The 21,640-nt window shown below is 45.8% G+C and overlaps 1 protein-coding gene across 1 annotated transcript in view; it reads right to left on the bottom strand.

Moving 5' to 3' along the window:
- LOC100619480 (collagen alpha-1(XIII) chain) overlaps window positions 1-21,640 on the bottom strand; it is a 127,088-nt gene that overhangs the window by 45,408 nt on the left and 60,040 nt on the right. Inside the window, exons 16-21 of the mRNA XM_056796487.1 lie at window positions 8,758-8,802; window positions 7,967-7,999; window positions 6,629-6,691; window positions 4,432-4,485; window positions 1,333-1,419; window positions 376-429 (exon numbers count right to left, since the gene is read on the bottom strand). Of these exons, the coding sequence (XP_056652465.1) occupies window positions 376-429; window positions 1,333-1,419; window positions 4,432-4,485; window positions 6,629-6,691; window positions 7,967-7,999; window positions 8,758-8,802 (336 nt within the window). The remainder of the gene's footprint in view (window positions 1-375; window positions 430-1,332; window positions 1,420-4,431; window positions 4,486-6,628; window positions 6,692-7,966; window positions 8,000-8,757; window positions 8,803-21,640) is intronic.

The following is a 21,640-nucleotide window of genomic DNA, read 5'->3' as shown; positions in this document are numbered from 1 at the left end:
GTCACACTGCTACTAAATGTCTGAGACCAGATTTGAATTCAGGAAGATGAGTTGCTACTCACTGTACCTCCCAGCTGGTCCAAATGCTCCCACCCCAAAACACCAAATCCAAATCAACTCATAAAATAGTGTAGCATCAGTCAGTCTATGGCATACACAAATGAAGTAAAACACGTGGATAAAAATCTCAGATTTCACAGTGTTTAATACCCATGATACCATTTTACCAACACAACAATCCTGCAAGGTCCATAATCTTTGGCAAGTCATATAGAACTGCCTTAAGAGGTAGAGAGCTTGCCCTCTCCATCCTGTGTCTAGAGTCCCTTAGATGACCATCTAATGATAGTTCCTAGACACCAGAGCCCTCTGTACCTTGTCTCCTGGCCTCCCAGGAGGCCCAGTCTGACCACTGGTGCCAGCTTCTCCCTAGAAAAAAATGAGAAGCAATATTATAAGGTGAAGCAGAATCACTTGGGGTCCTAAGTAGGCTTAGGACTTCAAATTCTAGTCAGGGAAATTTATTTTATGCATAAATTTAGTATTATAAGCTCATAGATTTGGAGATACAAGAGACTTTAGAGGCAGTCTAGTCCTAACCCTTCATTTTACTGATGAGGAAACTGAGGCACAAAGCTGTTACAGTGACGTACCTAGAGTCACATGGCTAATTAGTGAATGAGGTGGGATTTGAATCCAAGGCTTCTTAGATTCTTTTCCAGCTCATTTTACAGATGAAAAAACAAAGACAAACAAGACTTGTCCTGGGTCACTCTGCTACTAAGTGTCTTCTTTCTATTGCTCAATGCTGCTTCACAGATGTATTCTAGTTTTTCTGAGTTTGTGTCTTTCTTGCTATATTCTTAAGCATCACACATGCCTTATCTCAACTCTATTGTCCTCAGCATCTGCCCTATTGGTCTGGACAAAATCAACAATTCATGAATATTGCTGAACGAATGAATGAGAAGAAAGAACCTGACCCTCCAGGGGAGTGGGTGCCTGGAGGAGATGGTATAGGTTTTATCTTGAGAAAAAAAATTTAGGGGGGGTTGCTTCCCATTTCTGGGCCTCAGCTTCCTCTTTTGTGAAATGAAGGAATTGGACTGGATGATGTCTAAAGTTCCTTCTGCTGACAGTACTGGACAGTTCTCTAAAAGAAGAAACAATTATTTGAACTAGAAAAGCTCTCAGGGACATCATTGTATGTCCTGGGTTATAGGAACTGATGAGAAAAGACTAGGGGAAGCTTGGGGAGGGGGCCATGGAGCCATGGACAAAGGCTTACAGAAAAACATTTCAGCGAGGGCTGTTCTCCATGGGAAAACTCACCTTTGGTCCTGGTGGTCCTGGTATTCCTGGGGGCCCTGGCTCCCCTCGGCCGCCTCCAATGCCATTGCCTGCATCCCCTTTCTCTCCCTATCAAAGAGGGAGAAGGGTCATGGTCAGTGTTCTAGAATATCCCAAGAGAATGAGGGAGCTGAGGATTTTGGATGAATTGAGGGAGGAAAGGATGTGGGAAGAACAATGGACTTAAATCCACTGTCATGGACTCTGAAACAGATACAGGATTTGCATGCCTTAGAATATGGGGTTGGAGGGAGGAAAGATTTGAGAAAGCAATGAAAACATTCTAGAATCAAGAAATAGGGTTGGAGGACCACTCATCAGAAGGTGGGTCTAGAAATACTGGACCAAGAAGTGACCAAAAATTGATCTCTATAAGCTTGGATAATACTCATCCAGCCAGAGATTTGCCCACAATCCCTTTGACAGTCTCTCAGTTTTCTGACCATAACATTTATTTTGCTTGGAATCCTTTACTGCCTCCCTATTACCTCTCAGCTAAAACACAGATTTATCAATCTGGCATTTAATACCCTATACATATTAGAGTCCTGTCAACTTTTCTCTATTTAAAAATTCTCCCATTCATATATTTCATATTTCAGACAACTTGAACTGCTTGCTATTACATAATCTGTGAGACTCCTCTTTTCCATATTTGGGCCTTCACGCCATACTCCATAGTTGGAGGGCATTCCTTCCTCTCTCTCTTTGTTGGAATCTTTTTCTTCCTTCAATGCCCAGTTCAGGTACAACTTCAACCATGCATGACTCATGGATTCCTTGTCCAAAGTAGTCTTTCCTCCCTCAGTTCTTCCTCCAATCCTCTATCTGGATGGATTTCCTTTGCCCCATCACATTTGACCCCTGTGTTAGACTCATCTGTGTCCAAGTCCTGTCTCCCTTATTAGAGAATAAGTTCCTCTTGGGCAAGAACTGTGTTGCCGTTGTTCTATTTCTTATTAATTTAATTTAATATTTTACATCTCAGTCTTCATGTCTTATGGCGTATTCTCAGTCCTCGTCCAGTTTGACTTCTCTGCTGCATTTGACACTTGACCACTTTCTCTGTCTGGGTGGTCTCTCCTTGCTGGGTTTTCATGACACTTCTTTCTCCTAGTTCTCCTGCCTGCTGGACCTGTCCTTAGTTGCTTTTGTTGGCTTCTCATCCATATTAGGCTCTGTAACCATGGGAGCTCCCCAAGATTCTCTCTTGGCATCATTTCTCTTATTTATCTTCAATTCCATCAGATTCCATGGGTTTAATGATCACCTCTTTGCTGCTAATTATACCTATCATCTATCCATCTACCTATTTATCATCTCTCCATCTATCATCTCTCTATCCATATCTATCTGTCCATTTATCTATCATCTATCTATCCATCCATCCATTTATCATCTAAATATCCATCTATCTTCTATCTATCCATCTATCATTCATCCATCCATCATCTAACCAAACCATCATCTAAATATCCATCTATCTTCTATCTATCCATCTATCATTCATCCATCCATCATCTAACCAAACCATCATCTAAATATCCATCTATCTTCTATCTATCCATCTATCATTCATCCATCCATCATCTAACCAATCCATCATCTAAATATCCATCTATCTTCTATCTATCCATCTATCATTCATCCATCCATCATCTAACCAAACCATCATCTAAATATCCATCTATCTTCTATCTATCCATTATCTACCTATCCATCCATCCATCTAGCTAGCTAATGATCCCTCTATCATCTATCTAGCCATCTATCTCTAGATAAATATACACAATATATATTTACATACATGTTTGTATGTTTATTCATATGTATGTGTGTTTATCTATACCTCCAGTCTTGGTCTCTTCCATGAACTTCAGTCCCAATTGCCTACTGAATAAACTCAATATGTCCAAAGCAGAACTCGTTATCTCCCCTCCCCAACTCTCTGCTCTTCTAAACTGTACTCTCCCAAACAAACACACAGTTACTCTACTAGCTTCCAAGATTCATATCCTTCAAGTCATCCTGGACTCCTCATTCTCCCTCAATGCACATATCCAATCAGTTGCCAAATCTTGCTATTTCCATCTTTGTACCATCTTTAACTTCAGACTCTTCTTTCAATTCACACAGTTACTATCTTCATTTAGGTTCTCATTGCCTCTTGTCTGGCTTCTTGTAATAGCCTCTTACTGGGCTCTCCTGCCTTAAGCCTCCACCTATTCCAATCCATCCTGCACACAGCTACCAAGATAATTTTCCTTTAGCATACATAGGACCCTAACAAAAAGTGTCCTGTTTGGTTCCTGAAGCCCTCCACATCTCCATCCCAGTTTCTCTTTCTCCCTCATTATAAATGACTCTCCCTCCCAAACTCTTTGATCCATCCACACTGGCCACCTCTCCATGACTCGTTAATGACAGATCCTGTCTCTGACTTCTTTCTGACTGCCCACCTTGACTGAACACGCCTGTCCTCACTTCCACCTCAGGGAATCCCTCTCTTTCTTCAGGGATCAGCTCAAGGGGCGCCCCCCCCCAAGTCCTCCTTTTGTGCTTGCTCAGTCTTTAATTCCTTCAGATTCATTCTTTTTCCATTTACTCTCTCTGTTCTTAGATCTGCATTTATTGTCCCTCCCCTAAGAATGTCAGCCCGTTCAGAGCAGAGCTTGTTCCACTGATTATATTTGTATCCTTAGAATGGAGCACAGTGCCTGGAGTACTTAAGTACACATTTAATAAATACTTGTTAATGATTAAATGATTTTTTTTCATTGTTGTATCCCCAGGGCCCAGGACAAGGCTTGGCACACAGTATTTAATCAAAGCTTGTTGAATTAAATTGAGTTGTCACAATTCTCTGCTTGATTCCCTGCTTCGCTGAATAGATTATGGAATTAAGCCACCCTCCCAGCCTTCTTGACCTGGCAAAACACACCCAATAACGTCCAGGTCTCCTGTGGGGTGATGAGCAATCAATCAATGAATCACTCAACCGGCATGCATTAGGTCCTTCTTGCCAGCACTGAGCTGGACATCCGATAAGAGCCCACCCATGTTATGGAACCCGATACAGACCTTCTGGCCCAGGAATCCAGGCAGGCCAGGGGTGCCAGCACTTCCCTTCTCACCCTAGAGGAGAAAGAGGCAGGTCAGGAGGAGATCAAGGGGAGCCATGACTGTACCCAGAGATTCCCCCAAAGGATGCTCCTCTTCCTCTCCAGAAGCCCCCTAAAGCCACATCCTTTTACTTTGGCCTCCATTGCTCTGGGCTGGCCTTTGAACCCTGGCTGCCCACAGTGCCACTGTACTATGGGGATCCCAGATATTAAGAAGCAGCTTTGTTTGGGATCCACCTGCCCACTCCGCATGGGACACCATTCATGCTGGTGAAGAGCAGACCGTGCCCATCCTATCTATCTCTCGGCCTTTTTCTAAGTAAAGATGGCATGGTGGAAAGAGCATTGGAATCAAAAGGCCTAGATTCGAATCCTGCCTTGGGTGTTTGCTATCTGTGTGATCTTGGGGTGTCCTTTGGCCCTCAGTTTTCTCATTTGTAAAATAAATGGTTGGACTAGGTAGCCTTTGTGGTCCCTTCCAGCTCTCCATCTATGAGGCAACTAGACGGCACAATGGATAGTGTTGGGCCTGGAGTCAGGAAGACCTGAGTCAAATCTGGCCTCAGACACTTGCTAGCGGTGTGACCCTGACCAAGTCACCTAACTTCTGTCTGCCTCAGTTTCCTCATTTAAAAACTGTAGATGATAATAGCTTCTGCCTCCCAGAAGCCTGGCACATATAGTAGGTGTTTAATACATGCTTGTTTCTTTCCTGTTTTCCTAGGATGCTATCCCTTGTTCCAGCAAGTATCTAAGCTGGAATCATTGAATTCAGGTGTTGTGATTCCCAGTGCAGTGCTCTTTCCATCATGCTCCCTCATCAAATGGAGCTGATTTCCAGGCTGAGGCTCAGTTTTCCGGTCTGCCTTGCCCCATCTACCCAAGCTCTGGGGTCTAGCCTTTGCTTCCTCCTGAAGCCACGCATGAAGGATCACCCCTCCTGAAGAATCTGGCTTCCTGCGCCCATCAGCTAGAAGTTCCTCCCTGGCCAAGGGCCCTTCTACTCACATCTCCGGGCTGAGAGAGAATGAAGGGGGTTGCCATTGTCCTGTTAACTCCTCAGTGCCACATACAGTGGAGAAATGAGAGGAACTGGGTTCAAGTCCTACCTCTAATGTTTACCACCTCTGTGACCTTGGGCAAATCACTGAATGTTCCCAGGCCTCAGTTTCCTCACCTGTAAAATCAGAAACTTGGTCTGTACCAGCTTCTGAGGGACTCTCGCTTTGATCCCTGACCCCTTGCATGGAGCTTGGTGCCAGTGAGGTTTGAAATGACAAAATATCTCTTAGTGACAAAAGCTTGGCTCAGAGGAGAACATACCACATTCTAGGGGGCAGCCTTGGGGGCTCTTGGTGCTCAGAAAAGTAGGGAACAATGACAAATCCCATATCTCAACTCCGTTTTCCATAAATGATGTGTGAATAGGTATTACGTACTTCCTACTTGTCAAGCACTGCTCTGGGTGCTGGGAGGGGGTACCAATAACTCTTAAGGGGTTTCCATTCTACTAGAATTCCGGGGTGCCTTAAGATTCTGAACAGCGTAGCTACAGGCTCCTTCAAATAGGCATTATAGGTCGTGTCACTTCCATTTTACACATGAAGAAACTGAGGCTCAGAGAGGGGACATTCTTTGTCCCGAGTTGTACAACTGGCCAGTATTGGAGGCAGGATTCAAACCCAGGTCTCCTCCATCCAAGCCTAGGCTTCTTTCCATCGCTCTGCATTGCCACCCTCAAGGACTTTTCCCCATTCCCACCTGCGCCATCTCAAAGGGAATTTCTTAGTCCCTCCAGCCCTAAATTCAGAAATAAATGAAAAGGGAATTTGCCTTATGCAAGTCTGAAAATGAGACATGGGTGGGGAGGGAGAGAACCATGGATGGCAGCGACTGAGGACACAGAAGGACACACAGTTTCCTCCTGCCTTCTGCTTTCTCCATGGCGATAAATAGCTTGTAAGGAAGTCAGATAATAACTGTACCCGGATGACGGGGCATCGTCGGGGTCAGCCGCTTTGGGGAACCCTTGCCAAGCCTGCCACTCACTTCCCCTTCCTGGGGTTGCATGCACACACACAGAGGCCATATCCAAATCCAGTGTGGGTGGGGAGGGAGGGAGTTAGGGCAGGAAGGAGCCACACACAGTATCCTACCCTCTGCCCCCTCTTCCCTGGCAAACCTGGGGGCCCTGGCATTCCCGCAGCTCCAGGCTCTCCCTTTGAGGCAATGGCAAGAAGAGAGAATCACTGATGAGAAGACAGAGGAAGTAAGTGTCCCCCCCTCCAAGTGACACAAGGACTCAAGGAATCACAGCAGCTCAGAGATGGAGGAGCTCAGCAGTCAGCCTCCACTGATAAGAAGAAAGCCACCGCCTCTGTGGCTGCTCTTCAACTTGGTCAGAACTCGAATTTTGTGCCCGTTTTCTCCCCCTTACAGGAAGTCTGAATCTTCCTCCCTTCAGGATCTGTCCATGGTTATTGAAATTGGATCCTCCGAGCTTTTCAAACATTTGAAGGCAGCTATGGTCCCCTTTGGGACTTCCCTATTTTGGGAGCCCTGATCCTCCTTTCAGGGACAGAAAGATGCTAGGATGAGGGATTTAGGGCTGGAACGGACGTCTGAAATATTCCAGCCCAATTTTGTCATTGCAAAGAGGAGGAAGCTGACATTCTCCCAAGTAAAGTGACTTGCCCAAATCCTGTCCTGTCAAAGCCTTGAAGGGTGCTACTTGTCTCCTGGTTCTAGAGAAGAGAAGCAGGTTCTCGGCTGAGCTTGTAAGTGCACGCCAGGGTGATCAGCTTTAAGAAACGACTGAGAATTTTAGTATCGGACAGCACTTGGGCCCAGACTAGCACCTTTGAGTACAGGTTCCCAAGTTCTTTCTGGCGTGGAGAAAAGGTCCAGTGAGAACATCACTAAAGTTCTAGAATAATAATTTCCATTCCTAAATAAATAAATAAAGGGTTTAATGAATTAAGGTATAACAGCAGCAGCACTATTAATAAATGGCTAGCATTTATATAGTGCTTTTAAGTTTACAGTGTTTTGTCATTGTTATCTCATTTGTTCTTTACCACAACCCTGAGAGGTAGGTGCTGCTATTAATCCTATTTTATAAATGAAGAAACTCTGGCAGAAAAGTTAAGTGACTTGGCCAAAGTCACATGCATCTGAGGCAGGATTTGAACTGAGGTCTTCCCGACTCCAGGACCAGTGCTCTGTAAACCCTGGAGTTCCCTAGATATTTCCTCCTCAACCAGCCTGGAAGACTGGTAGACCAAGTGTTATTATTCTCATTTTTCTGATGGAGAAATTGAGGCACAAAAAGTAAAAGGCACAAAAGCTAAAGGTCGCCAGGCAGGAAGGAGCTGGGGCTGGGGTTTGAGTTCATTCACAGCTTCAAGGGCCCTGTCTTTCCTCCTTGACCCCATTGTCCTCATGCTGGCCCCAATCCTACCCCTCCCAGATTAAGGTTTAAAAGTCAAACTGACCTTCATCCCGAAGGCAGCTGTCCCTGGAGCCCCCTGACAGAGAGAAAAGACAAGGACGTTTACGAGGAGAAGGAAAAGGACAAATGAGAAAGAACACACTCACCCCATGCACATGCCCCCCCAAATCCAGTCCCCTCTGGTCTCTCAAGGCTGGGCAGTCCAGGAGGTCTGCCTTTCCTGCAGCAAGTCAGGGTTCACTTGTAGGGAAAGGAATGCCATAAAGGAAAGACAGGCAAGGTTTCTGGAGAGACTTCTGCTAACTGAGTAAGAAGCCCAACTCAAGGTCCTTGGTGAGGGGGTCTCTCAGGTCTCAGGGGGAATCCCAGCACTGTCAATCAATGGAGAGGTTGGGGCAGGGGGATCTCAAGGCAAACAGGTGGTGATTGATTAACCAGAGAGTCATCACCATCTTCTTTTCTCAGACTGGTTGCCTGAAACTGGGGTTGAAAGGAAGGGATCTTCTCAGAACTTAGGGTGGGTAGAGGGAAGAGTGAGCAGTGGACCCTTTAGGGAGAGGGGATCCAAGGAAGAGAGAATAAGAACCAGCTCCTATTTATAGCAGGATTTAGGCTATATGGAATGATATCCTCATGATATCTCTATGAAGAAGACACTGCAGTAATTATTATATCCATTTTATAGATGAGAAAACTGAGGCACAGGGATGGAGAAAGGGAACCTGCCCAAGGACATTTACAGCAAACTGGTGTCAGAGCTGGGATTAGGTAGTAAGAGAGAGATAGAAAATGCAAGGAAATCAGCAGAGCTCAGTCCATTCTCCTGAAAGGTACCTTAGGTCCTGGCCTTCCTGGCATCCCGGGCATGCCCCTCTCCCCCTGAAGTAGAAATGAGAAACAAGGATGAGAATAGAGGCATGGACATGAGGCATCAAGGTTTACTAGTAACTTGAAGCCCTGCCCAGGACAAGCCAAAGTTCTCTTTGCCAGAGAGAGCCAGGGCCAGCCCTTCCCAGGGACAGTTTTCTTAAGAATTCACATTTCTAAATTTACATTTTTGGAGCACTTTTCTCCTGGTCCTGCAACACAGGCTGAACTAGTGTTATTACACACCCTTTATAGGGTATAAACTGAGGCTTGGAAGTAAGGTGATTTTCCCAAGGTGGCATAAGAGTAAGAGTTGAAACCAGAATTTGGTACCACATCCCCTTCTTTCCAAAATGTTTTCTACTATACCTTGTGTGACTGAGGGGCTTGTCTGGCCCTAGATCCACTTCCAGGGATTATGGCACAGTCTTCAGAAAACTCTCTGTTCTATTTTCAGAAGGTGAGTGATCCTAGGACCTTTGGTCTAGAGCTGGAAGGGACCTCAGTGGCCACTCAGGTCTACCCCCTTGTTTTACAGATGAAGAAACTGAGGTTCAAGTAGTAAGTGACTGAGTATTCTTTCCACTGCACCAGGAGGTGGAAAGGGGTAAGGACAGGGGGCTGAAGGCAAATAGTGAATCTTAAAATGTGTCCTGAAATACTCCTAAACACCAAATCTTCCCTCAAACTATCATCAATTTAAAAAAAAAGAACTATCTTGATGCAGTGGATAGAACACTGGATCTGGAGTCAGGAAGACTTGAGTTTAAATCTGACCTCAGGCATTTAATAGCTGTGTGACCCTGGAAAAGTCTCACTCTATCTTATTTGCCTCAGTTTCCTCATATATAAAATTAGCTGAAGAAGGAGATAGCAAATCATTCTAGTATCTTTGCTGAGAAATCTCCAAATGAAGTCAGGAAGAGTCAGACATGACTGAGATGCTAAACAACAATATTCTTGCAAAGAACCCCCAAAGCACTGTGAGAATGATACTGGTATTAGAACATCCATTTTTCAAATGAGGAAACAAGGTTGTAAAGTCAAAGTCTGAACCTAGGCTCTTTGATTCCAAGGCATTGCCACAGTGTCTTCGTAGCCCTGGAAGCCTCAGCCCCCTTATCCTTTTGTCTGGAGGCTTTGGGAGGCTGCTTCCTTTCCTGACTCCTAGGACTGGTTCATCCCAGAGGGCATCAGCACATCTGGGCATTTGTCTGTGGAGCCACCTGCGTTTCCCTTGGGTTGGGAGGTGGGTAGAGATGAATAATCCTGGCAGCTTCCTCTTCTCCTCCCTTTGGTGCCCCAGTGAATCGTTTAATAAGTGTTTTTTTGTCCAATTGACTCATATCATGGGAGCTTGCCCATTTTGCTTGGTTGAGGCTTCCAATTCTTTCCCCATCCCCTTCATCACCTGACCACCATTTTTAAAGTGTCAGGATTGCTCAGATGTCAATTAGGAGAAGAGGCAGGATCAGTTTTTCTTTTCTGAGAGAATAGTTTTCAAGCTGGAGAGATTATTCAGTCCCATCCCTTCATCTTATAGATGGGGAAACTGAGGAATCAACACAAGTCCTCTTAACTCCAAATCCTATCCCACAACTGTCACCAATTATTATTATTTTTAAACCCTTACTTTCTCTTCTTGCTTCAAATCCAAGACAGAAGGGCAATGGCTAGGCAAATAGAATTAAATGACTTGCCCAGGATTACACAGCTAGGAGATTTGAACCCAGGTCCTCCTGACTCCAGGCCCGGCTCTCTATCTGAACTGCCCTGACCAATAATTCTTTGTTGCATAAGGGAAAAGGTGGTAGTGGGTGACATGACAAGAATCACTGGATACTGTAAGTCAACATTTCCATGCATTGAAGTTCTTAGAACAAACCGAGAGGTAAATAAGGCAAATATTGTTATTCTGTTTTGGTGGTCAGGAATTCAAGTTCCTATTGCCTAAAGAGGGAGCTGACCCTGCTCAAGAAATGTCAATACACCCCTATAATCCTTAGGATCAAATACAAACTTTTTTTTGGCCATCTAAACTTATCTCAATTTGTCTTTGGCTTGTTTTTTCCTAGTTTATTTTAAATCCTTCCTCTTCACTGACCCTATTTTCCATTCAAATTTTCAGTTCCTCATATAGGACATCCCATCTCCTACCATTTACCATGCCAGAAAAACCTCTTAGGATACCCTGTATCTTTTGATAGATGAAGCTTTGCCCGATGCTCCCACCAGTGGTCAGTGCCCCCCCCCCATTACTTGTATTTTCTATGGATTTATCTGCATGTATACATGGGGCTTCTCCCCAATCAAATGGAAGTTTTGAGATCAGAGATGCTCTCATTTTTTTCTTCATCTTCAGCCTGACACACAGTAGGCATTTAATTGAATGCCCATCCATCATGTTTTCTGCTAGCCCCGTGCAGGTCAGCGGTCCAGCTGGGGAGGGGCATAGGAGAACAAGGGCCACTATTCTTTGGGCAGGAAGCCCCTGGAGCCTGAGAAACGCCAAGCTTGGGAGCCCACGAGCTGTAGATTAAGTCAATCTGACTGTTGTTACTTCTCATTTCCTGATGGCCTGAGTCACAGTCGCTCCCTCTGCAGATGGTTCCCATCGCCCTCCCCTAGTCCATGCCCTCTCTCCCCTTCATTGCTGGCTCCTCCAGACAATGGCGAGGTCAGCAGGGTCCATGGTGGGAGCTCAAACAAGACCCCCTAATCGCTTTCATTTAGTCCCAGTGACCTCCTCACCCCTCCTCGCCTTGGGGATCAGCCTCTCGTTGCTGGAAATCACCAAGTTCCTCTAAGCCCACATCTCAGAACTCCCCCTGGGCAGCAGCAGGAAGGAGGGAGGTTTTCTAGCTTGACCCTGGCTATATCCAAAAAAACCCTTGCCTTATACAGAATAATCTACTTACAGTCTAGGTATCGCCACACTGTTTCCTCCTTCAAAAATCTTTTGTCACTCCCTATTACCCACTGGATAAAATAGAAAATCTTTAGTGTGGTGTTCAAGGTCTCACTATTCTCCTTCATGTACCCTATATTGAGGAAAATCCAAATAATCATACAAATATTTATTAAGTGCCCAGGATGTTCCAGGCACTGTCCTAAGCATTCTAAAAGTAGGATCTCATTTGATTCTCACAACATCCTGGGAGGTAGGTGGTGTTATTATCTCCATTTTGCAGTTGAGGAAACTGAGGCAGACAAGCCAAGTGACTTGGTCAGGGTCACACAGCTAGAAAATGTCTGAGCAATTTTTAATTCATATCTCCCTGATTCCAGGAGAGTCAAGATTTCTGAAGGCAGAGATGAAGAGGGAGTGAGTTTCAGGCAAGGGGGAATAATAATATTAATGATAACAATAATAAGAGCATTTAAAGTTTATAAAGCACTTTAAATATTTTAACTGACTTAAGCCATATAACAATCTGAGGAGATAGGTGACATTATTATCACAATTTTATAGGTGAGGAAACTGAGGCACAGAGTGGTCAAATTTTGCATGCATTCTCTCTTTCAATGTTCACAGTGACTTTGTTGGGAATCGCTAGAGTCTAAGTGTCTCTTGACTCTTGAAGGCTGGGGCTGCATCTTGTTTCCCTCTTTGTGGCCCTGGAACCTGGCCAAGGGCTTGATGTACTATGAGAGTTTGCTAAGTACCTTGGGAGGTTACTAGAGGGCTTTGAAGGAGCCATCCTCTACCATGCCTTGGAGACCTACTGGCAGACCTCAAACATGGCGGGCTCTCGCTCATTTCCTCCCTGTCCTTTCCCAGTATTTCCCATGTACTCAGGGAGTGACTGTGTAGAGGGCTTGAGGGATGGTCCATCCATCCATTTACCTAGGAGGGAGTCAGGAATGAGCCTGGCCCTGTGGTCCTATTTGCCTTCAGTGGCCAGCAGGGGGAAGCACAGGACCTTGGTTGCAGCCCCCACTCTCCTTGGAGAAGTTCTGGCCCCGAGGCTCTTCCCTCTCCACCTCTCCCACTCCCCCACCCCACTGACTTCCCACCCCTTCCTTCTTCTCCTAGGTAGAGCCACTGGGATGGCCTTTTGGTGGGTTCAACATGGCACCGTGATGGGCCAGTGCTGCTATTCCTAACAGGTCTCTTGTCCAGTGGAAGGCTGGCCACTGGACTCCCCAGATAGTCTGGATGGCTCTTCCCTTATGGGCATGGTCGGCAGACCTTTCTGCCCTGTGGGACTCCCCAGAAGATCCCTGCGGACCTGTTCTTGCTTCCTCTAGGAGATTACAGAGAAAACCTCCCAGGGTACCGCAATGAGGGTATGAGGGCAACTGCCCAATGAATGAAACCACCTAACATCTGATCTAAGATCACAGCTTCCTAGAATCCCAGTTCTAGAGTGAGAGCCTCTCACAGACCCTGTAGTTCATCTTCCACATTTTACAGATGGGGAAACTGAGGCTCAGAAAGTTACAAATCCAAGGTTACCCAGATGGGATTTGAACTCAAATCCTTTAACTCTAGAGACAGTCTTATTTCCCTAGTACCAAGCAAACTGACTTGGTTCTTTGCTTTTTCTTCCTTGTAGAAAAGCAGAAGTAGAGGGTTGGGTCACTGGATAGAGGCTGGGCCTAGAATCAGAAAGACTGAGGCCAAATCAGCTGTGTCAGTCTGGACAAGTCATTTAGCCTCTGTCTGCCTCAGTTTACTCAACTGAGAATGTTATATAAATATATATTTATATTATATGTGTATATTAGATATAAAATAAATAAAAATATAAAAATTATAAAAATAGTAAAATGGGGCTAAATAACACCTCCTTCCCCCAGGTTATAGTGAGGATCAAATGAGATAATATTAGTAAAGTGCTTGGTATGGCGCTTAATAAATGCTTATTCCCTTCTTCTTGCCACCTCCTCCTGATCCTCTCCCCACCTCCTCTTGCCTTTTTAGATTATCTGCTGAGGACACTGAAAGCATCCCTTGATAGGCCTCCTTTAATTTTCAGGGGGCTTCCTCAGGGTCCTGGCCTGGCCTCCCCATCTTTTCTCTTGTTGTTGTCTCTCTGAACACAGGCCAGTGGCCTGCCATCTCTAGGCCTCTGTTATTCATTCTCTGTAAAATGAAGGCATTGATTGGATTGAATAAATGATCTCAGGTCTTTTCCAACTCTCTGGCCTGGGACTTGGTGAATTCTCCCATTGCTTTGAGTGGGGGTGAGCTGGGTGCTGGGGCTGCTTGGATCTTGTTTTCCCTCGGGAACTGGGTAAGACTTGGGCAGTGGATAAGCTTGGGGCGACTTTTTTCGGCTCTTTGCTACTCAACGTTGGCGTGTCCCACCCAGAAAACTCCTCTGGGAATGAATGCTGGGCAGACGGCCTGGGGGCCTGCAGCCAACTTTTGGTCTCTGGGCTTTAAGCAATAATTGGTCAGGTCCCAATGCTGAGAACTTTGGGAAGGTCTGTTCCTGCCACTCCTGTGGAAGCGTGGGCGTCACATTCTCTCAACCGTGGGTAAGCCTGTGGTGGGCTTCTTTCTCTGGGTTTACAAGGGTCTCTGACCTGGAGTCTCAGAACAGAAAATATCACTTCTGAATAGAGGCACACATGCCAAATGTGCTTCTGGGTAAAGGGAAAGAAAAGAGTCTGGGGAGAGATGGAGAGAAAAGACAGAGAAGAAATAGAAAGGGAAGGGAAGAAAAGGTTAATACAATAAATAAAATACAATCTTAGATATGTGTGGAAGATAGGAAGATGCATTGTGAATGTGTGTATGTATGTATGTGTACATACATCTTAAGAAAGCCTGGCAAAAAAAGAAAGGAAGAAAGAAGGAAGGAAGGAAGAAAGAAAGTAAGAAAGAAAGAAAGAAAGAAAGAAAGAAAGGAAGGAAGGAAGAAAGAAAGGAAGAAAGAAAGAAAGAAAAATAGAAAGAAAAAAGAAAGGAAGAAAGAAAGAAAGAAAAAGAGAAAGAAAAAATAAAGGAAGAAAGAAAGAAAGAAAAAAGAAAGGAAGGAAGGAAGGAAGAAAGAAAGAAAATGGATTTGGAGTCAAAAGACAGGTTTAAATTCTGTTCCTATTGCTCACTACCTTTCTATCCTTGGGAATATTACTTCCCCTAAAATAAAGAGGTTAGATGAGATGACCTCATAGAACCTTGATGATGAAATATTGAAAATTTTGAATGAAATGCAAAAGAGACTTCAGAGCTCATCTGTTGTCCAAGGATACAAGCTTAGGTTGAATTCTAGGAAGCCTAGAGGCTTATGGGAGAGGGAAGGGGAGATAGGGCTGGTCCTGGTGTACTCTTCCCTAGTTGGATCACATCCAGAGAACTGTGTTTAATCCTAGATGCCCCATTTTAGGAAGGTCCTTGAGAAGCTGGAGAGCATCCAGAGAAGTGCAACCAGGATTTTAATCAGTTGAAGGAAATGGGGGTGGTTGGTCTGGAGAGGAGGAGAAGACTAGGTAGGTCGGGGAAGGACCTGATGGCTAACTTCATGTATCTGAAGGGTTGTCGGATGGAAAAAGAATTAGACTTCTTCTTCTTGGCCCCAGATGTCAGAAAGAGGAGCAATGAATAGAAGGTACAAAGAGGCTGGGGGTCACTGCAGACCTCCTCACATTGGGAACTGTCCAAGAGGGGAATGAATGGAGGGAATGGCCAAACGTGGGTGGCCACTTGTTGGCTGGACTGTAGAGAGGATCCTCATTCAGGAATAGTTTGGACTAGATGGCTCCTGAGATCCATTCACTCCTGGGCGTATGGCCCAATGATCTTGAGGAAGCTTGGGATAGAAGAGAAAACGCTAGACAGGGGAGGAAGACACAGGTTCAAACCCCAGCTCCGTCACTGACTCCCTAATTTCTCTTCTCCATTTTTGGCTCTCCATCCCTTCCGCCATAGAACGTGGGGCTTGGAATGAATGAACCACAAGGTCCCCTCCAGCTCCAGCGCCTGCGATTCTTGGGCAGGGTAAGGGCCTCTTCGCAAGTTTCCGCTCGTAAAGCTTTTTCCCATGACATGTTTTGACATGAGGCCCTGTCTAGATGTCTCTGATTTTCCATTTCCTACCTAAAAATTTTTCCATCTAAAAAAGGTTTAATAGCAGGTCCTTCAGAGAAGTCTTAACAAAGCTTTCCCTGTGCATGTAGCCAGCGCTTAGGGGTGGGTAAGACAGTAGCTCCACCTCAGATATGTTGGCGTATCCTGGCCCTTTAGCCACTGGGTGGAGAATCTGTGAGGGTCGGAGCTTGGAAACTCCTTAGATCACTCAGTCCCAAACCCTTATTTTAGAGAGAAGGAAACTGAGGCCCATGTGGAGTTTCTAAACAATTGGAGCTGACCTTATATGAAATCGGTCTGCCTTTGGGGAGAGTGGACTTTAAAAAAAGCCTTATTTTCTCTCTTAGAATGGATGCTAAGTATTGGTTCCAAGGCAGAAGAATAACTGGGGTAAAGTGATATGCCCAGGATCACACAGCTAGGAAGTATCTGGGGTCAGATTTGAATCCAGGACCTCCTTTCTCTAGGCCTGACTCTCCATCCACTGAGCCACCCAGTCCCCACTATTTTTAAGACTCAATGAGAAATGAACTACCTTGTTTAAGGTCAAGATCAGGGATCCCCCAAAGCCCTCTGATTCTAAACCTCTCTCCAAGTTTAATGCAGTGACAAGAAGATGGGATAGGTAGTGATCTAGGTTCAAGTCTTGTCTCTGCGGCTTGTTCTCTATCTGTGTGGCCTTGGACCAGTCACTTCACCTTTATGGATCTCGGTTTTTCTCTCTGTACGTTAGTTTGCTGCTTTAGAGGGCTCTGGAGAGCCCTTCGGGCTTAGCATCCCAGGCTGTTTGGACTCATTAGAAGGGGCCCCAGGAACAAGGTCTTAGCAGGAAATGGCCCAATTGAACAAGCTCTGGCTTCAATGGGTTCTCTGTCCTGGGCCAGTTCCAGATGGAAAGAGCCATCATTCATGGGGATGACGGGGAGGGAAGGGTGAGCTCCGCCATGCACAAACTCTTGCACATTTCTCATCCTGTGGAAGAGACTGGCTAATGGTGATTTACGGCTGGGAGTCCCTGCTGGTCGGGGCTCTGGGATGGGGGGGGGATTGGGAGGAAACCCATAAAGGAAGTAGTCCTTCAAGGTCAATGCCAGAGACAACTTACATTTCTATGGTACTTCAAGGCTCGTAAATCACTCTCCCCACACATGGGTGGTATAGTAGTCCCATTTTATGGAAAAGGACACCGAGGGGCAGAGTGGTCATCAGATCATAGTTCTGAAGCTCCAGGTCCTCGAGTCCAATACCCTCATTTTACAGAAGAGAAATCTGAGGCCCGGAGAGGTTAGTGACCCCATGAAGGCCCCCGCAGTAATGAGGACAAGAAGCAAGATTCGAATCTAGCTCTCCTGACTTGGGGTCCAAGACTCTTTCTCGCGTGCCTTGCTAGAGGCAGCTGAATGAACGATTCTGATGGGAGCAGAGGGGGCTTTCTGAAAGAGGCCTCCCACCCACAAACAGGGAAGCTGAATGGGAGTGGTGGGGGCCAAAAATCCCAAGATTCACACAGACTCATTGTTCTCTGGAGTGGAAGAGGAAGACTGGATGGGAGGTGGCTAGAAGGCTTCTGGCACCCCTCATCCCCCAGCCCCAACGACAAGAGCAGACTGTTCTGGTGAGGGGCCCAGCCAGGAGGTGCGAGAGATGGGCCCTTCCCTCTTCCTGCCCCCTTCCCCTCTTCCCCAGCCAGAGCCACCCTCTCTTAGAACAGCCCACTTCCTCTTTCTGCCTGCCGTTCCTCACCTCTGTTGCCATCCAAGGGGAAGAGAGCCCAGGTCTCCGCTAAGCCCCCTGGTTTTTTTTTTAATTCAAGAGAGGAAGCAATCAACATGATTAAAGATGACAGAGGGAATTACCTAGGCAAGGAGCCCTGACCGAGGATGCCAGAAGTTGGGGGGAGCTTTTCTGGCTTTGAATCTGAATTGAGATTAGTCTGTCCCGTTGCTGGCTCCAAGAGGTGACTCTGGAGGTAATGCATATATGGACTTAGAGTTCGGTCTAAGCAGATGTCAGGGAGCGCTGAGTTGGGGGCTAAAGGTGGGAAGCTGGGTTTGGACCCTCTGCAGAATACCCTATCTTGGGCTTAGACGGGTGGACCTAATTTTCATCCAGTGCACTCCCTTTGGATTAAATGATTAGATGTCAGAACTATCACCTCTATTTATGAATGGGGAAACTGAGGTCTTCAGTTGGATGTCTCTAGCTCAAAAACAAGTTGAATGAATACTAGAGGTATTTCTTCTTGGCTTCTTGGAACCAAGACATGTAAGCAAAATGTAAAACTCTGGCCAGAGTGTTTGTGGTGGATCCTAGAGGCACCGAGAGATGGAAGGGACCTTGCGGACCATCTAATCCAAGTTCCTTATTTTACAGATGAAGAAACTAAGACTGAGGGAAGCCAAATTATTTATCCAAGATTCTATAGTAATATCAGAAGATTTGAAGTAAAGTCCTTGCCAGTATAACACTAGGGCTTCGGAGAATCAAACCAGTATAATGGAAAGAACATTGGCTTCAGACTTGGTGGACTTGGGTTCAAATTCCAGAGTTGGCACTTAGTAGCTGTGTGACTCTGGGCTAATACATTTGAGCCTCCAGGTCTCTGTTTCCTTCCTTTGTAAAATGAAGAGGAGGGGAGATGGTACAATTTGACTAGAGAGTCTCCCATTAATTTCTGAGACCCAGGCTTGGGTTAGAATGGGATGAAAATCATACTTCCTTCATCTGTGAAGATGGTAACTCTTCCACTCGCTTATCCTGGTCGGTTCTTGTCTAGATCCTCCTCCAAACATTCTCTATAGAACCTACCCAAGCTGACCTCTGGCTCTCTCGACATTCTATGGGCTGTCCATCTGTTGGCTCTTTATCTAGTAACATGGCTCCCCTTCCACCCCAACCCTGCCACGAGCCTCCATTTCCTAGATATCTTTTGAACCATTTCTTAAGCCTTTGCTATAGTTGGCTCACACTCACCAGGGGCTTCTCCATCTCCTTTGGGTCACTACCCACATCCATATCCATCATTCTAGCTCCATCTATTCATCAGATCAGGGTGTTCCTTCAAACCAAGAGTCATGGATAGCCCCTGAGGAATCCGGCAGCCTCTAGACCTCACCATGTCCTGATTATCCCCTTCCCCTCTCCTCCTCCCATCTGGATCGCTGGTCAATGTCCCTCCTAAGATCTGGGTCCTCATGATCAAAGCTCCTCCAGACGGGGTCTGACCAGGGCAGAGGGCAATGGGATGTTAGCCCACATTCAATCTGCGGTCAAGTCTTGTGGATTCGGCCCCCACTCCATCCATCTCTTACATCTGTCGCCTTCTCTTCATTCATACAGATACTACAGTAGTTCAAGCTCTCATCACCTCTCGCCTGGACTATTGCAACAGCCTCCTAATTGGATTCCCAGCTTCTGGCCTCTTCCCTCGCCAATCCAGCCTCCGTGCGGGTGCCAAAATAATAATTCTGAAGTACACGTCTGACCACGCCATTTCCCCGCTCGACCCTTCAGGGCTTCCTATTGCCTTTAAGACAGACTTAGTTTAGCATTTAAAGCCCACTCATGATCGGATCTGGCTGCAGCCGACTTTTCCAGGTTTATTGTATGTTTCTCCTCTTTACACATTCGATATTTGGGCCAAAATGGAATTCCCATTTCTGAACTCAGTATTCCATCAGCTACCTTTGTCTTCCCATCATGCCTAGAGGAGAGTCATTTAAATATAGAAATAGACACCCTCCATATATATGGAGGAGATATTTCTATATTATAACGGACTCTATTTTTTATAAATAAATATTTTTCATCTTTTTCAGCAGGGATCCCTGTTCTCCCGATGCCCTTTCCTCATCTTGTGCTTGGGCAGCTGATTTCTGGGGTCAAGCACAGCCATTTCTAACTTCTCCCCATTCAATTTCCTCCTCTTCGCTTTGGTCCATTGTTTTGGCTCCCTGAGACTTTCTTGGGCCCAGATTCTGCCATCCAACACGTAAGCTTTACGCCATCTGCAATCGGAAAAGGGTGCCAACTATGCCTAATGTATCTGGGGGACGATTAGAGGACTCGCTGATTAATGGCGCGCTCTGAACAGCCTGCCTCCCCGTACCCACTGTTATAGCCACTCACTTCAAATGCATTACGCACATGGCATGCCTTTAAATACAAGTATTGATACAGTCAGAGATAAGCTCTTGCCAGACTTTCAGATATTTGGAATTTATGGCCTGGCGATCTACTCTGAGCCCCCTGAACGCTGGCCAAGGCTGTAATGTTCTGAACATACTTTATGTCTTGTAACATATTTTAAATAGATTGGCACAATAAATTGTGATGAAATAGATAACACATGGGTGCGCAGCCATACGTGCGCAAGCGGCTGTCGAGTCGGGAGGATCACTTGGCTCTGGGGGAGGAGGAGGGGGCGAGGGGGAGATTGACTGTTTGGTGCCAAACCTCAGCTTTGATCTCACTGTGTTGGCGGAGACCTGACATATTGGCCAACCAGTCTTTGTGAAAATAAGAAATGCCAGATCCATCCTGTCCAACGGCGGGGGTGGTGAGGGGGAAGGAAGAGGGAGGGACGTAACAAATCATTAGCCAACTTCAGAGACTGAGAAATGCCTTTGCTAAGACCCAAATCCCACCCAGCACAGACGTGGGGAGAGGCGGAAAGAGTAGCAGATTGTCAGAGGGGACACTCAACCTCTTGGCTCCAACCTGACTGGCTGTGTGACTTCTCCGGGCCTCAGTTTCCTCCTTTGTCCAATCGGGGATGTTCAGCTCTAAGGTTTTGATTCTTGGTTAGGTTACTGTGATAGAGCAGGGTCTGTCTCTGGTGAATCAAAAGCCAAGTGGTGGGCTACTCCATGGGGGCCCCTTGTAACCTTCACAGTTATATGGCGGCAGCTTTCCAACATCAAGAAAATGGCCACTGCTAGTGCCCCATGTCTCTTCTCACTTCTCCTCTACCCTCTGACCCTTTTTCCTCCTAAGAAAGAAAGAAACTCTCCTGACTCTTTTTGAAGGCATCCATCTCTATGATGGCAGCCTCTTTGGTCTCTCTAGGCCTAGACAGAGGTCACAGAGGAGGAAGAAAAAGAAAAATAAATCAGTAACACAGGTTAAAAAAGGGAGTTATGGGAATGTCCAACCTCTCCAGAAGCCCCAAATGTCTTAGAAAATCACCTCCTAAAGGGAAGCAATAAGCTGCTCAAGGGGTGTGATTATTCTGTTGTTGTTGGGTTTTTTTTTTCAATTGTGTCTACCTCTTTATGACCTCATTTGGGGTTTTCTTGGAAGAGATATTGGAGTCGTTTGCTATTTCCTTCTCCTGCCTGCTTAACAGATGAGGAGACTGAGATAAACAGGGTTAAATGACTCGTCTAGAGTTGCACAGCTAATAGGTGTCTGAGGCCATATTTGAACTCAGGTCTTCCAGACACCAAGCCTGGGGCTCCATCCACTGTGCCCCTTAGCAAAAATTCTTCTGTTTGGCAATTAAGCCCTAGGCAATCTGGTTCTCACATTTCTGTCTCTCCTACCCTCCACGATTCAGTCCAACTGGCTGCTTTCTATTCTCTGGAACACTTCATTCCCCATCTCTGGTCTTAGAGCCAAGACAGATCTGGGTTGAAAACCCAGCTCTGACATCAAGGAGCTGTGTGACCCTAGATTAGTTACCTGACCTCGCAATGTCCCAGGTAACACTCCATGATGATAAGTTACAGAGAGGATACTATTCCGTAGCTATAGAGAGAGTTCCCTGGACCAATAGAACTCTAGGTCCAGCCTCTCTCCTTACAAATGTCG

The sequence above is a fragment of the Monodelphis domestica genome, chromosome 1 (genome assembly GCF_027887165.1).
Source record: "Monodelphis domestica isolate mMonDom1 chromosome 1, mMonDom1.pri, whole genome shotgun sequence".
Taxonomy (NCBI): domain Eukaryota; kingdom Metazoa; phylum Chordata; class Mammalia; order Didelphimorphia; family Didelphidae; genus Monodelphis; species Monodelphis domestica.
This window is presented reverse-complemented; position numbering and strand designations above follow the sequence as displayed.